The sequence below is a fragment of the Colobus angolensis genome, unplaced genomic scaffold (assembly GCF_000951035.1).
Source record: "Colobus angolensis palliatus isolate OR3802 unplaced genomic scaffold, Cang.pa_1.0 Scaffold158, whole genome shotgun sequence".
Lineage (NCBI taxonomy): Eukaryota > Metazoa > Chordata > Mammalia > Primates > Cercopithecidae > Colobus > Colobus angolensis.
In genome coordinates this window covers 479,950-498,068 of record NW_012114688.1, presented here as the reverse complement: position 1 = coordinate 498,068, position 18,119 = coordinate 479,950, and the positions used below count along the sequence as shown (strand labels likewise).

The 18,119-nt window shown below is 35.1% G+C and overlaps 1 protein-coding gene across 5 annotated transcripts in view; it reads right to left on the bottom strand.

The window, feature by feature from the left end:
- PDE4B (phosphodiesterase 4B, cAMP-specific) overlaps positions 1 to 18,119 on the bottom strand; it is a 621,546-nt gene that overhangs the window by 380,226 nt on the left and 223,201 nt on the right. Inside the window, exon 1 of one of the 5 annotated variants that reach the window (XM_011936842.1) lies at positions 12,633 to 13,728. The exons of the other annotated variants lie outside the window; for them this stretch is intronic. Within the exon in view, the coding sequence (XP_011792232.1) occupies positions 12,633 to 12,868 (236 nt within the window). The 5' untranslated portion in view covers positions 12,869 to 13,728. Of the gene's footprint in view, positions 1 to 12,632; positions 13,729 to 18,119 lie in introns of those variants that run through there. 5 annotated transcript variants of the gene reach the window in all.

The window sequence follows — 18,119 nt, the reverse complement described above, 5'->3', positions numbered from 1 at the left end:
ATACATATGTAACAAACCTGCACGTTATGCACATGTACCCTAGAACTTAAAGTATAATAAAAAAAAATAAAATAAAATAAAATAAAATTTAAAAAAAAGACCCATGGGGTAGATGGGATCTTAAGGTACCATTTAGTCTGTCTCCTGTCTCCAGTCTCTCACTTACATGGTCCCATACAGCAGAAACTCTTCCTTCTTTTATAAAAGAAATCTGGATCAATGTGTATAGTATTCGATAATATTTATTAATGGGGTGCTCTTTACATACATACAAATATACCTGTGGCACTTAAGTCAAGCACTTTGATTTTTATATTGTAATGATAGAGTACCATTACTTTTCTGACCAGTAATCTTTATCTTTCTTTTGCCATGCTTCTCAACCATACTAATTAATATTTGTAAATATTATATAATCATATAACATTATATAAGTAGAGAAATAAGTGTAATTTTTTTATCTCTTATTTACTGTTAAGGAAGTTGATGCTCCCAAAGGTTAAATGACTACTCCTTCTCCACTCAAAAAATAAATAAACACATAAATAAACAGTGTGTAAGTGGTGGTGCCAGGATACATGTCTAGATTCTGTCAATCTAGATCCCTAGACGCTTTTCCACTGTGTCTCATGAATAAACTTTCTTATATAAACAAGTCACTAGGATGTTAGATCCCATGAAGGAAAACAACTTCAGAGACATTCTGGCACTTTGAAAAGACCATTAAATGTTTTTTATGTTAACTTAAAAAAGCAGTGGTTCATTGGTATCTATTAATAGTTTCACTAACAGAGAAAGTATCAAATTCAAGAAGGTAAATGGAAAAAAAAAAAAAAGATTATTCTATGGTCAAAATCTGCAATTTGGAATGGTCTCTGTGATGAATGAGAGTGATTACATACCATAATACACAAGGATTTATTACTTCTTATTTTATTGTGGTAAGGATAATTAATATGGGCTTTATGATAAAGTCATATCCTATGAAACTAAGTAATATCTAAGTGGTCTAAAAGAATGGATTTAAGATGTACCACATTTGCTCAATGAAAACTGATTTAATTGAACCATGTTATAAAGATCTTTAAGTAGTTTACATTATGATACATATTATATAAATTTTACGCAAAATCATAAGCTTTCGATACATTAGTGAACTAAGGACTGCTTATTACCTGCCATTGGCCAGGGATTATACTAACCATCATATACACATTACTTCATTTAATCTTCATAAAGTCCTAATGAAATACAGGTAGAGTTTTTCTAATTTTTCTACTTTTTCTAAGATAGGTTGAATGGTTTGCCCAAAAACAGTGTCTGGAAAAAGGTGCAGTTAGAAACCAAATGCTGTGCTTTTTGCATCATATCATCTGGCATCCTAAAGTCTCTAAGTCGTTTTGGTAAATGAGTATGTGAAAGACACTGTTTTATGGGTGAACTCACACCTGGCTGAGCAGGCTGACAGGTAAAGACAACAGCCAGGGTTAACCCCATGAAATTGAAATATGCATATGAATTTCAACAGCAGACTCTCAGGAGGAAGTCTTGGACAGTTAGGACCCTAGCGAGAAAGACTTAGATCCCATTGTTTATTTGTCCACTCTTCTCTGACCTCTCTTCTGGCCTGAAGAATCCCGATGGTGATTCCTGTATAAACTGCTGAGGGAATTGCAGCAGAAATAAGCCACAGAAGCATGCTCAGATCCTCTACGCTGCAACAAATAGTCTGAGCTTATTAATTTTGTAGAGGACCAGAAAGGATGGAAAGGAGACACTTTGAAATAAAGAAGTTTGATGACACTAGAATTCTTCCAAGGCATTTGTTTACTGAATCCTATATTGTCTTTTAATATGTGGATCCTGAAATGGACAAGTCATCTTCTTATGTTTTGTTTTGTCTTTTTCTTTTATGCTTATTGGTACAAGTGGATGGAATGACTTCAAAGTGGTCCTCTTCCTATCTCTTTCACACAGTGGAAGATGATAAATGGTTTTTTTAAAAAAAATGTATTGACGAGAGCAAAACAAGACAATATTAAGTTTCTTACTGGGAATGTAAGCTATTCACACTGGGTCTTCTGATAATTAGTGCATTGTAGTATAATTTAGCTTGGTTCATTAGGATATGATTATTACATGACAGCAAATGAATGATATTTTGTTTCTCAGTATACTGAATTGTCACACTGTGGATATTATAAATGTATTTCTTTACTAACCCATATGCACTGTGACTCTTTCAAATTGGCACAGTCCATACACAGTGATGCTTTCCAAAAAATAAAAAAACTAGTTCCTGCTTTACCAACCAACCCTGACAACAATATGCATGTTTGTGTGTGTTTAGAGATTTAGTCAGATAATTAAACAGTAACATCTACTATACAACTTATAACGCTTGAAGTACTGTTCTAAGTACTTTATTATCTCGAGAAACAGGTAACTCACAGTCTAGGTAGATATTTTTTAATTAAATTAACATTTGAAAATATCTGAACATAAAACTCTTTTCTACATTTTGCCAATTAAATAATTGAGGTCTAGAACAGTTAAATTAGGTCTAGGATTGATCTAAAGTTTCAAGAGAAAATCAAGGTAAAATACTGATACCCAACCTAGCATTCTCAACTCCAGATGAAGTAACATAAAACAAAGATTCACCATAAAAATTAAATTCAAGATAACATCAAAATTATACAATGATAAAACCCAATATACTACATTAAGACATTGTATAGTGTTTCACATTTATAAAATTTTTATAGATTTATTTTTAAAAAATAACTTCCCTTCTTGGGGAAGAAAATTTGAATCCTATAGACATCATCTCTTAGAAACCATTTTAAGTAATGAAAATCAATAATTTATCAGCAAGAAAAATCATATGGCCGGGCGCGGTGGCTCAAGCCTGTAATCCCAGCACTTTGGGAGGCCGAGATGGGCGGATCACGAGGTCAGGAGATCAAGACCACCCTGGCTAACATGGTGAAACCCCGTCTCTACTAAAAAAAAAAAAATACAAAAAACTAGCTGGGCGAGGTGGCGGGCGCCTGTAGTCCCAGCTACTCGGGAGGCTGAGGCAGGAGAATGGCGTAAACCCGGGAGGTGGAGCTTGCAGTGAGCTGAGATCCGGCCACTGCACTCCAGCCTGGGCGACAGAGCGAGACTCCGTCTCGAAAAAAAAAAAAAAAAAAAAAAAAAAAGAAAAATCATATATTATAGTAGATGCCTTTAACCCTCTACTATATTTTAATAGTTTTCTTTTTTAAACTGGTGCTACAAATGTATTCATAACTTGTCAATATGTTAATGCGCTCGTAAGAATTAAAATATTTGCAAAATTTATTGATACATGAGTTGTATAAACAATTTTATTTCACCAAAGAGATAAGGATAGCAAATAAAGACATTAAAATATGTTCGGTATTACTAGTCATAAGGGAAATGCAAATTAAAATCACAGCAAGTTACCACTACTCATCTATTAGAATGACTAAAATTAAAAAAAAAAAAAAACTGACAGTTCAAAATGCCCTCACAGATATAGAATAATAAGAACTCTCATATATAGCTAGTAAGACTATAAGGTGGGACATCCATGATGGAAAACAGTTTTGCAGTGTTTTATAAAGTAAAGCATATAGTTTAGGCCAGGCACGGTGGCTCATGCCTATAATCACAGCATTTTGGAAGGCTGAGGCAGGCAGATTGCTTGAGCCCAGGAGGTCTACACTAGCCTGGGCAACATGGTGAAAACCCATCTCTACAAAAAGTACAAAAATGAACCGGGTGTGGTAGCATGCACCTGTAGCCCCAGCTACTCAGGAGACTGAGGCACGAGACTCGTTTAAACCCATGAGGCAGAGGTTGCAGTAAGCCAAGATCATGCCACTGCACTCCAGCCTGGGCAACCGAGCAAGGTTCTGTGTCAAAAAACAAAAACAAATAACAACCAAAAAAGCATATACTTCACCATACAACCTATCAATGCCACTCTAAGATATTTACCCAAGAAAGATTAGAATATATGTTTACCGAGAAAACTATACATGAATGTATATGTCATCTTTATTCATAATAGCCAAAAGACTGGAAATTCAAATTTCTATCCAGTTGGTGAACAGATAAACAAATTGTAGTACACCCAATACAAAGGAATACCACTTAATAATAAAAGCGAATAAACTACTAATAAATACAAAAACATGGATGAATTACAATAACAGCATATTGATGACATGGAAACTATTTAAAAATAAATAATAGTTTTCTTTTGATCCCAAAACTACTGCTCTCCATCTAAATGTGCTCTCTTCAACATAAAGAAAACATATATATGCTCTTATACACAGAAAGAGATACAGAGGTAAATAAGAGAAACCACTAACAATTAGTATATCTAGGTAAAGAGTGTTCATTGTACTATTCTTTCAACTTTGAAATTTAAAATTTTCACTACCATTGATGTCTCCCTGACCCACAGTTGCTTTCATCCTCCTCATTTATCCTACTGCCATTCCTGAACATATTAGATGAAGATAATTTTAATGTTATAAATTATCTGGAAATGCCTGTGACTTTATTAAGCACAATTAAACAGATTTCTTTTCTCCCTCTACTCATTTAACTCTTAAACTGGATTTTCAAGTACTTGGAGATTATGAACTTGTGTGAGAATCCTCCAAAATTCTCCAAGCATATAATCATCCATGTTGCTTTGTTCTGACCCAGAACCAGGAAACAGATCATCACCATCCACTTTTTCGAGGAATCCCCAAATGGTTCCTAGATCTAGATCACTGATTTTCCTGAAAATACAGTTTGAAAGAAGCACTCTTTGAAGCCACACTATCCTCCATCCCCTTACTTCCAATCTGCATAGTTTGCAATAAACCTGAGTCGGGAGAGGTATAGTTAGGAAGAGGAGGACAAGCCTGAGTCTGTCAAGGGAGCACATCACCGCATAGGCATTCTCTTCAAAAAGGTCTTGAGAAGCAGACATCCTCATTCTCCCTAAGTTCCAGCAAGAAGCAACCTGAGAAGTCAACTTATTTTTCATTTCAACTTACAGTACACAGTGGTATTCAAACATATTTATGTCAAACAAATTACTACCAGTGACAGAGGTCCCCAACCTCCTAGTTCAGGAAAAACAAAATGAGACAGAAGCAAGTGAACAGTTTCCCTCTCAGTGATGTCTTTTCTAGAGTACAAGGGTTATTAACTTGTCATTTCCTCACTCTACAAGTCGTAGACTTCTTACTTCCAAGTTCCCTGGGGAAATCCTATTAAAAGCTCAAATTGCTGTAGCTGCTGCTAGAGTTAATATTGTAAATGTTGCACCAGTGGAAAAAATATAGATAATTAAGCATTCTAATGTGCACTATGTAAACATTTTGAAGGCAAAATAACAAATAGATTCCCCCATACAGCACTTCTTCTCAGGCAGTCGGTGAGAGATATGTAGAGATTTCCTAAGCTGATGCACCAACCATGCTACTTGATGCATGAAGAATAACCAAATAAATAATTATACAGTGCTACAGACAAATATTTACTTTACAGCACTACAGACTAGGTAATATGATTTGTACATGGTGACTTAATTAAATAGGCTACCATGTAAAGCAGTTAGGCTCTAGTGAGATATTATAATTAAATCTGCATCTGCAATATCATAGAATACAATATAGGAAGGAAGTTATAGTAACTCTACTAACAGAAACGGAGCACAGCTATTGAGAGATGAATGGAGAAGGATGCTTGTAGAGTAAGTATCAACAAAGCTTCCTTTCCGGTTCCTTCATATCAAGCTAAAGGAAAAGTGCTCAAAGAATAAAGAGCAGGAAACAAACCATATTCATTCTTTATTTTCTTCAACAAGTATATGTTAAATGACTGTCTTTCTTGTATGCTCTCAGGATACTGAAAACAAGACAGAATCATTGCCCTCATTCAATTTAGCAGCCATGGCAGATGATGAAAGGATAAGACAATATAACACATAAGCATGTCTATAGTGTATTTTCAGGTAATAATAAATACCAAAGAGACAAGGAACTAGAAGGCGAAAGGGTGCTATTTTAGATAGGGAGGTCAGCAAAGGCCTCTCCAGATAGTGATACCTGGAGATAGTAGAATCCTGAATGGACATAAGAGGAAACTATGTTAACATCCAGGTACTTTTCTTCCAGGCAGAAGAAAACCAAGTGCAAAGGCCAGAAGTGGATACGGGCTTTGTTTGCTGAACAACAGAAAGAAGGTTCACAAGGCTGGAGAACAGGAGAGGAGGTTGGAAGCAGCCCGGGGCCAGATAATGTAGGGCCTGAAAACCATGGTAAGCATCTGAGATTTTTTCTAAGAAATCACTTAAATGCTTCTAGCATAATGTTGCAAGTGCATTTTCAGTGATGTTAGAGAAGGAATCACTATAAACATCCAAGGAGAAAAACTGAGAGATAACAAAACAGAAAGGAATGGAAAGAGAACACAAGTGGGATTTAGCAAAATGGGTTTAGCCTTTAGCAGAAAGGCAGCTGGCAAGCTTGCTGGGCCACCTTCCGGCATGTGTCCTGGGGGTTGTCACCATTACTTTGCAAAGCCCTTTTTACAGTAAGTATTTTAAAAATTCAATATATTGAAGACTTGAGGACACTAAAAGGCCAGGAAAACACTATTTATAGATGTACTGATAAAATGCTTGCTCTGATTAAAGCAACAGACTCGGGCTATGAGGCATAGATTTTTACTGCCATTTGATTCAGATTGTGGACTAAGATAATACCTGCTTTTTTTTTTAACCCACTAGGAGTCTGCACTTAAAGCAAAATACAAAGCACCTCTACTAAATTAGGACTGAGCTAATAAGGTCTTCCTCAGATGCACACATCCTCCTATGCACCTTTGCTGATTGTTTGATGCATATGTGGGTATTGTACCAGCTAAGAGTATCCACAGCATCATGGTGTAAATCAAGAGACACCAAGTTCACATGCTTTCCTCCCAGTTTCCAAAAACCATAATTTGTTAAGTCATAAAGCAAGTCATATGCATAGTTTTCAATGTTACAGGATATACAAAATAAGTAGAAGTCATTATCTCTCAAATGCACACTGTCCCTTTTCCCTTTACCTTTAAGCTCCTTGTCCTCTAATCCATTCTCTGCCTGACCTGCAAAGTACCTTTCCAAAATAAAAATAATACATGGCAATCCCTTTCTCATAACCTGTCATGGCTCCCCACTGAGGGTGGATGGGCTAAAGCCCCAAGTCTTGTTCATGATATTGGAAGCCCTAGCAAATGGCTCCAACCTGCTGGCACAGTCTTACTTCCTAGCTTTCCCACCTTGCATCCTTAGGCTGAAACCCCAGTGAACTATGTGTACTTTCGCTCATGCTCAGAGTCAAATCGCAATTCAACTGTTCATTTTCTGTGTAAACTTGGACAAATTACTTGTCCTCTCTGACCTTTATTCCTTTTCCTATAAAATGAAAATAATATAATAGTATATAACTCATGGGGTTTTTATGTGCTTAAATGAGTAAATACATTTAGAACTAATATCCAACACATTATGTAAGTGCTGAATATATTAGAGCTATTATTGTTATTATTTGTTAACAGGATTTCCTAATTATTGCTTCCTTGACCAAAAAATACCTTTCCTGCCCACTTTTCTCCTAGAAAATTCCTATTTATTTGTCACAACCCCACACAAATGTCATCTCTTCTCTAAACTTACCTTAACACATTGACTCACTCTCTAGTGGTAGTTATTTCTTCTGTGCTCTCATGACAAGTTGAACAACACGCTTCAGTAGCATTATTCCCACACCATTGATTAATTATTATTGCATAAGTTTGTCTTCCAGCTAGTATAGGAGTTCTTTGAAGACAAGGGGTCTTTCTCATTGTGTGTCTCCTAAGCCCAGATCAGAGCCTGGTGCACAGTAGCCTCTAAACAAATGTTTTGTTCAAACAAATGTTGAACCAATAAATATGTAAAGACAGACATTTTTCAAAAAATTTCCAATATTACCAGGAAAGAATTCAAGGCAACTGATCAATATTACAAGCACAGTTCCAGTAGAGTTAGCTAACAAACTAGGACTAAGTTGTGTAATACAGCAAGCACATCTGCAGTTCTGAGAAAGGTCAATCATATGCCATATTCACTGTTTTTTTTGCCTATTCTCCACTTAATCCAGTGTTGTCTTGCCAAATATAAGTCCCTTTAGAGTACTAACTATGGCTTTTAAAACTTTTATATTCAAATATTAGATATACAAGTAAAGACTTCACAAACCTTTGTTAAAACGAGAAAAGGTTTCCAAGATATAGGTAAAACTAAATGAGAAAAAGGAATACAAGCCTCTTTTCTCCTACTAACTTCTAGTTACAAAAATATTGTTTCCTGTGTGCAAGCATGGACAGACAGATAAAGGATAGTGCTCACCAATACAAGAAGAGAGCTCCAGAAAGGAGCAGCAATACAGTGGGGCAGGGGGCACGGAGCAGGAGTTGGCGGGGTGGGGGGAGGGCGGTATTTGGGGGTGCGGTGGGTCCAGGATATATTCAAGACCATTGCAGTAGCTTTCTTCAGAGAGCATCATGTTGCTAATGATGAAAGAGAACTGATGACTGAGGTTGGGGCATCAACAAAGAAGGGAAGGTTATAAAAGCTGGACACTGTGTGACAAGTACCAGGCAAGCACAGGCAGGCCATACAGGACAGGTAGGATAACACTGTGCTCCAGAAGTTAGCATCCCTGATGTGGGATTGGGGATAAAGAGTATGTTACCTGAGAACTCTGGCAGTAGTTTTCCGATTCAGTAATTCTGAAGGTTCCATTGACACTTTGCAACTTATTACATGTTTCCTATGTATATTTTCTCATATCATCTAACAAAGAGTGTGGTATCCACTTTTGGGTCTCAAAATTCAAAGAAAAATTTTGAAATTTGAGATGGTGGTTCAGAGTCAAAATAATGATTAATGGAGTATAAACACCTATAAGAGGCTAAAGCAATTCAAAATACTTTTGATATCTGCAATAGGCAATATTGAAAGGATCATGAATTTGGAGTATACTTATATTCCAAATGAAACTTAAATGAGATAACATATGCAGACATTCTAGTAAAAAACTTAAAATATAGTAGGTGTTGGAATACATGTGGGTTGAATCAGATTTTTTTTCTCTTCTTGCTCACAGCAGTGCTCAATTACATATGTTGAGTGAATGAAAAAGAAAACGCTGGCACCAGTTAATAATGATCTTCAGATTCATGCAGGCTCTTATGCATCTTTTTTATTAACAACATCTACTGAGGGGAAAACATATTATACATAATATATAAATAATACAGATAAATCATCACAAATAGTTTTCTAGTACCTGGACTATAAAGTAGTAAGATTGTATACTAAGTGAGGTTTTAGAATTATTTTCTCTGGAGTCTTAAAAGTAGGGCAGATTCCCCATATGTTAAAGATGGAGTAATTGTGGTCCTGCCCAAGGGTAAAAGGAAGCAATGAGATAATCATCCAAATTCCTTCCAGATTTAGGATTTTGTAAATATTCTGATTGGTGACAACACATGGAATATCCACATTTCCTCAGATATTTTTAAATAGCCCAGAGTCAGAATTTCATAAATATTTCTTAAATCTTCTGCCATTAGTCCACAGTTCATAACTTGGATTTTTAAAGCCAGAACTACACATCCATCTGACTAAAATATGAAATCTACAAATAAAAACTGTTTAGTGGGTTTGCATATAAACTGCATCCTCTGCATTGTTTAGCTTCATCATGAAAATTACTTTAATTTCAACGCTGGAATCAAAACAATCCAATCTTCTTAAAAGAAGCCTACTGTCTACTGTAAAGTAATAACATGTTTTTAGAGACTTCTAAGTGCATATCTTGGAATTTCTAACTTAAGTGCATGGTTTGGAAAATACCAATCATTGATCGTGAAAGGCTGGTTACATTTCACTATGACAGAGGCAAAAGTAAAGTACTTATGCTCTTATTTCCTCATGTAACCATTTCATCTAATGTAAAAAAAGCACATTAAATTTCTTGGAAATTCAAGAAAGAAAAGTTTATTATACTCACAATTCTTAGAGACAGGAGGTATGGCAGCCCATACAGAGCCACGCATATTCATTGGAAAGACATTAGGGTGCTCAAGAGACAAAAAAGTGAAGCAAGGGGAAAGCATGAAGCTTTCGGCCAGAGCCTTTATTGGGGTTCCCCTGGGAAAGGCAAAATTTTTAAGATTTGAAAAGTCGTGAAAATATGTAAGATATATGTCTATTTTCCAGAAAGAGATTTTCATCACATGTTGTATGAAAATAAATTTGAAAAATGTTAAGCATATATTCAGATAAAACAATAGATATAAATATAAATAAAGCTTTAGTCATGAGCTGAAAACAAACTGTGAAACAGTTTTACTAAGAAACATCAGAAGGGGAATGTGTGAGTTGAAAGTGAAAAGGGTGAAAATGAATCATAGTCATAACTAAAGTTATTTTACAAGTTTAATGATTAATGAATTATTTTAACCTATATTATAGAGCATTATATCAAAGTCCTATGTTTTCTTTTTTGGCAATTGTAAAATTTTGTTTTAACTCAACTAAAAGAATATCATCTTATTAGCATAGGTAACTTCAGATACCATGTAATTGTTCCTTTTGCAACTTGCTGCAAGAAAATTTGTATAATGCGTGAGTAAAACTAGCTCTTTAATCATTTTTAAATTGGGGTTTTTGGAAAAGTAAAAAACTCCAGTATTTATAGCTCTATGTTCTTAGCACATCAAAAATCTATTATAAGAAAAAGAAAGGTCACACTATTGTGTTCAGAACCAAAACTCTACATTAAGAAAAATATTACTGAGGGTTTAAGAAGACATATTATTATCTAAAAATTAGCTATCTAAAATTAAATATCCTTTTGGTTAAAATAGTGACTTAATATTAACTCAAGTAAGAAAAGATGTACATCTATTATGTATTTTCTATATATATTATTTTCATAATTATATGAATTAATTCATATAATTCAGATAAAACAATAGAAATAAATATAAATAAAGCATATGTTTATATACCTTCCCTATTCAGTTATACTACTTAGCAAACTATAAGAAAATACATACATGTTAGGGGTGGGATAAAGCACAAAAGAGAGGACTTCTTCAAGTCAGTACATCTTTATACATAAACCTTCCCTTTCTACAAATGTTACCATCATTGGTAGGCTTTGAAAGACTAACCACGTGTATTTTGCAAATAAGAGATTACAATCAAACAACATGATTTACTACATCAAGAAGATCACCAAAGAAATTCTGCAATAAAGTCATTATATGGACAGTCTATTGTCATAAAGCAAGAACAAGCCCAACATATATTCCAGGCAAAGTATGTGTTGGCTAAACATGTGGTATCTATCAAAGGCAAGCTATATCTTTCTAGGCATAACTTTAATTTGCCAATGCATTATACAGTAGATTAAGCAGACAAGCATTTTAGATAAATAGAAAATAATTCAAGTGAGTATTAATTTTTAAAAATCAGATCTCCTCAATTTATAATGTTGATTGGCAATCCAGCATGTAGTCACAAAATCACTGTGTTAGAATTGTCTTTAAGATGTACATGCTCCCTTTACTGCTATGGTCCCTGCTAGAAAAAACTAAGGTACAGCTACTTAATTTTTAAAGCTACGTTAATCTGAAAGAAAATACATCCTCCAAAGAAATCTGAAGTGGCCTGGCTCTTACAGTAAAAGTGATTTAATTTCATTGTGTTTTATCCTTACATTTCATCATTATACTGTTTAAGGACGTTACCCTACTATATTTACATACCTTGTAAACATATGTATTAAAGGTGGCAGGCTCAGAGCAAGTTTTAGAGAGGGTTCTTGAATTTATTTGCTGGTTATTCCAAAAACATCTATAAATTTTAAGTTCTATTTTTTTTTTTTTTTAAAAAAGAGGCTCTTAAAGATAACAACATTTTGGAATCATATATTAAAGTAACTAATCATGCAATTTCAGAAGTGAGGACTTAGTTTTCCCTTTCCTTAAGTAATGTAAAGATAAGTCAATAAATTAAAAACTCACTGGTTTATATGCTATAAACATGGTGGTACAACAAATTAAGTTAGACTTTATACATTATCTTAAAAATAAGTTAGAACTAAGATTAAAACACTTATTCATGTCCCAAAATTATTTTTTTAAATCACTAACAATCACAGAACAAAAAAGTCACCTACCACCTCAACAGATATGAAGCAAAAAACTGACTTTAAAAATTCATTTATTACTCGACTTACCTAGAATTAGCTATGTATTCTGATAAGCAGTAATTTTAAAGGCTCTGCAGTTAAAAGCATATTTTATCTGGAAATAGCTAGTAGCACAATGACAATTTAGCACACAGTGCATTTATGTATTCTTCAGCTAATTTGGTCTCCATTCATTTCACACTTGTGGTATGTATTAGGAACAAAACTCAAATGTTCCATTTTCTACACTGCTAATCACTGGTGCTAATGCAAGAATCTGAAAAGCACTGTAGATACCTCCAAGTCTCATCTTACCATGTATGAGCCACAGTGAAGCGACGACGCTGCCGAATGCTTTTATTCACCAGCAACTTTCTGAAAAAGCATGGTGAGTTCCTTGGTGAACTGCGTGGAGAAATTTTAGGAGATGTAGGTCTGTTTCCTGGTAATCTCGGAAGCTCAAGTTCTAAATGCATTTGCTCCTTGAAAGTCTTTATGCAAACCTCAGGTTCAGAAGCAGTAAGTTCCTTTGAAGAATCTTTTGCTGTCATGTCTTGTAAGGAGTGCTAGCTTTCACCATCCAAAACAAAAATCTCAAACATAGCAGAGACACTGCTGCAGGTTAGAAGACTGGTAAGTCTGCAAACTATTTCCAGTTTAATTTACGAAGCTGTGACTCCAATGTATGAGCGTCTTAGAGCAAGAGCAGCATACACGAAGAATAGCAAGTCAGGCTGTCACAAGGAGCTTTATCAGGCTGGCTTTGCCTCTGAAAATGCGCCAAAGTGCTTCCAATGTCAGTAGCCTCCTTGTGGATGAGGTTTGTCTGCAAGCTACACACTGACACTCACTGAATTCATTCAGCTGAATATATCAACTCATGAAATATTCATAAGGGCTTTTGATAAATCCTTTACATGTATTTTTTTAAAAAAAAATCTTATCAAACAAGCTGCATTCACTAATGGATAGTAAGCAAAACCTAGTCACTTGTTTTGTTTGCACAAAGAGCAGACCCAGAATCCGTCCAGCATGTGTAATGTTTAAAGTCTTCATTCAGAATTATCTTGCTCTGTAATGCACACAACAGTAACTCCACCTACCAAATGCTATTGGCCCAGGATTATTTAAACAATTGCACTCTGTTTCCCCCTTAACAACACCCTTCATCGCTTTAGATTTCCACAAAATTTGTGAGGCTAACTGTCTTCATCACAGTAAAAACTGATTAAATCCGGGATTGTCAAAAAAAAGCTAGCTAAAATAGCCTTCTGAATTCCATTTTTGAATGAAAGAGCTGATTTGCGGAAGTTTTTTTTTTTTCCCTCCCTTCTCCAGAAGATCCAAAACAGCATCAATATAAAAAATGTCAGTGAACAGGAAAACATTGGATTTGGTTCATTCCCCCAAGGAATTTAATGTCCAATCTTTATTACAATAAACATTACCCCCATTCTTCTGTTTAAGCTCATTGTTCATGGGTTGCCAACAGCAGCCACTCTATGTGAGATGCACAGCCACTTTGACAGCAAAGCTCACAAAACTGGAATGAAGGTAACAACCAGGAAAAATGAACACTCTCAGTTAAAGCGCAGAGTCCAAAGTCAAGCATTATGCTTGTGTTTGTGTGTGTGCAGGGAGGTGTACAAGATACCATATGCTTGTGTGTGGGCATATACATTTGAGAGTGTGTGTGCTCTTTGTTCACAAAGAATGCAAGTGAGACTTATAGGCAGGGGAGTCCAAAAAATGCCTCAAGTCCAAAAGTAGATCACTGTAACCTGACATCTAGATATATATTGGAATACAGCTTCTATACTTTAAAAGGCACATGGGGAAGTAGAAAGGAAATAGTGGTGCTTGAAGTTTCTTGATGTTATGAAAAGTCTATACCAGCAATGATTGTCACAAGGGCCAGCTTGATCTCAAATAAGTTTGACAAAGCAGAACTAGGGCTCACCAGCAAGAGTGTCAGAAAAGACATGATTCCTGGTGAGACTTCAGTGAAAAAGGGAGACATTGAATTCTCCCACTACGATGTGAAGTCTTCTACCCTTATAAAATCATTTGGGCTGAACACAGTGGCTCATGCCTGTAATCCCAACACTTTGGGAGGCCACGGCAGGCGGATCAGTTGAGGCCAGGAGTTTGAGATTAGGCTGGCCAACATGGTGAAACCCTGTCTCTCCTAAAAAAAATACAAAAATTAGCTGGGTGCGATGGCACACACCTGTAATCTTAGTTACTCAGGAGGATGAGGCACAAGAATCACTTGAACCAAGCAGGCGGAGGTTGCAGTGAGCCAAGATCACGCCACTGCACTCCAGCCTTGGTGACAGAGTGAGTCTTTGTCTCAAAAAAATAATAATAATAATAATAATTAATCTGTGTCAGATATTCTGGCTAAAATGTGCTAAATATCTAAAGGGCTAAATAAGAGCAGACTAACTCCTACGTGTAGGAGCAAGTAAGACCCATGCCAGCCCTTGGGAAAGTGGTTCAAACACAATAGGAAGGGTTTAAATTACTAGTTTACAGGTACTCCTCTGGAAAGCACAGCAACATTTCAATAATTAACTAAAATATATTATGAACAAAAACACAGTCATGGAATTTTAGACTTGCACTGAATCCTAGTAGTCACCTTGTTCAGCTCCTCATTCCAATGACAAGGTAACAGAGCTAGAGAATTTAAGCAACTTGCCTAAAGTCATCTTAGCTGCTGATACTAGAGCTAAAACTAAAATCCAGGTTTTTAAATTCCCAATGAAGATCTTTAACTCAATTACAAAATTGTAATTTTCTTCAAGTTGGCTCTAATGCATTTTTTAATATCTAAAGATATTTTAACTGCCCTATTTGAGAAGACAAACTATTAGTAATGTCACAGGAGAAAATATGGCTATAAGCTACCTAATACTTGCTGAATTATGAAAACAAAGCTGGGACTTTCCTCCAGCAATAATATGATTTAAAACTGGGACATGAAAATATGTGATTTTTCCATTATTCATAGTGATGTATTAGCAAAAAGTAAAATAGCAATTTGAAATTACAAAAAGATACTTCTCAGATTTACTTTTCAAAACTGCCAAAACATAGTAAGAATTTTAGGAATTTCTTTCTAAAAATATTACAACAAATTTCACAACCTAGATATAGCCGTATGTGAACTGGAGTTTATTTAGATAAAGAAATGTTGACATAAACTTACCTAAAGCAGTAGAATAGTGCAATTATAATTACTTTCCATTTTTTATTGCCAAATTATGTGCCATTGTGTGGCATTCCACATTACTTTTTTCACTTTACCTATTATGACAGCCAAGTTCCCAAATAAAGAAATTTTGAGAATCATCATAAGAAGTGAAGTTCACAAAAATATGTAAAGTCTGTTAATTCTACCTACTCTAGAAAAAAAAAAAAAAAAAAAACAAAGGAATACCAAAGAGAGCCAATTGAAATATAGAACTTAAAAGATAATCGGACTTTTTGAAAGTCTGAATTACTTATTTCTGAAAAAAAAAAAGTTTAAGGCAAATGCATGAAAGTTTGTTTTTAGAGCAAAACTGCCAAAAAAAAAAAAAAAAAAAGAGACGCTTTGCCAAATATTGAAATCAGAGATGAGTCTACAAGGTAGGAAATAGGCGATGCTATCTAAGAAAAAGTAAATATAAGTACAGTTAAAACAAATCCTATGCTACATTTCAGCAAAGAATACTATTTGAGAGAGACAGCCAGGAGAACAGGAGAAAAAGCAAATAGAGTCTATGTGCCCTGTCAAGTGCCTAGGAAGAAACTAATGAATAAACTGAAAACCTTCCTGTTCATGTATAACCCTTAGCCCTTGGCACCTCAGGAGGAGAAATGAGTAATTCCCAATTAATTTATCAATGTATGGATACTTGGGAATTATTTGAGAATTCCAATTAAAGGTATGTCTCAGGTTTATTTATTTTTTTCTTATAACTCAATAACATTTTATTTTATTTTATTTTATTTTATTTTATTTTATTTTTTTTTATTTTATTTATTTTTTAGACAGAGTCTTGCTGTGTCACCCAGGCTGGAGTGCAGTGGCTCTGTCTAGGCTCACTGCAACCTCTGCCTCCGGGTTCAAGCAATTCTCCTACCTTCCGAGTAGCTGAGATTACAGGCGCCCGCCACGATGCCTGGCTAATTTTTTGTATTCTTAGTAGAGACAGGTTTCACGATGTTGGCCAGGCTGGTGTCAAACTCCTGGCCTCAAGTAATCCACCTGCCTCAGCCTCCCAAATTACTAAGAATACAGGCGCTAGCCACCGTGCCCACTCTGTCTCAGTTTCAAATGATGAAATTTCTGATATCCACATCATGTCAAAGCAATAAGACTCAATAATTTATCATAATAAAATACGATTAAAGGATTTGAATATAGTTATATAGTCAATAACAATTAAATAATTATATTACTTATTATTATAAACATTGTGGAAAAAATGGAAACATTTTGATTTTCATTGAATTGAAAAGAAAGGTCAATTAATTACAGCCAAAAATACTATAAATTTATAGTGACACTATGATAGCTTTGTTTTAAAATGTTTTCAAAACTCAAAATCCTTGCAATACAATTATTTTGGATGAAAATAATTACATTCTTGTTACACTCAATATCCTTCAAAGTTTAAAAGTTGACCCGAAATAAATTTGCTATGAGTAACCACTTTTCAACCATTATCTGGCCAGGGCAATCAGGCAGGAGAAAGAAATAAAGGGTATTCAATTAGGAAAAGAGGAAGACAAATTGTCCCTGTTTGCAGATGAAATCATTGTATATTTAGAAAACCCCATCATCTCAGCCCCAAATCTCAAGCTGATAAGCAACTTCAGCAAAGTCTCAGGATACAAAATCAATGTGCAAAAATCACAAGCATTCTTATACACCGATCACAGAGAGCCAAATCATGAGTGAAGTCGCATTCACAACTGCTTCAAAGAGAATAAAATATCTAGAAATCCAACTTACAAGGGATGTGAAGGACCTCTTCAAGGAGAACTACAAACCACTGCTCAACAAAATAAAAGAGGACACAGACAAATGGAAGAACATTTCATGCTCATGGATAGGAAGAATCAATATTATGAAAATGGCCATACTGCCCAAGGTAATTTATAGATGCCATCACCATCAAGCTACCAATGACTTTCTTCACAGAATTGGAAAAACTACTTTAAAGTTCATATGGAACCAAAAAAGACCCGCATTGCCAAGTCAATCCTAAACCAAAAGAACAAAGATGGAGGCATCATGTTACCTGACTTCAAACTATACTACAAGGCTACAGTAACCAAAACAGCATGGTACTGGTACCAAAACAGAGATATAGACCAACGGAACTGAACAGAGCCCTCAGAAATAATACCACATATCTACAACAATCTGATCTTTGACAAACCTGGCAAAAACAAGCAATGGGGAAAGGATTCCCTATTTAATGAATGGTGCTGGGAAAACTGGCTAGCCATATGTAGAAAGCTGAAACTGGATCCCTTCCTTACACGTTACACAAAAACTAATTCAAGATGGATTAAAGACTTAAATGTTAGACCTAAAACCATAAAGCCCTAGAAAAAAACCTAGGCAATACCATTCAGGACATAGGCATGGGTAAGGACTTCATGTCTAAAACACCAAAAGCAATGCCAACAAAAGCCAAAATTGACTAATGGGATCTAATTAAACTACAGAGCTTCTGCACAGCAAAAGAAACTACCATCAGAGTGAACAGGCAACCTACAGAATGGGAGAAAATTTTTGCA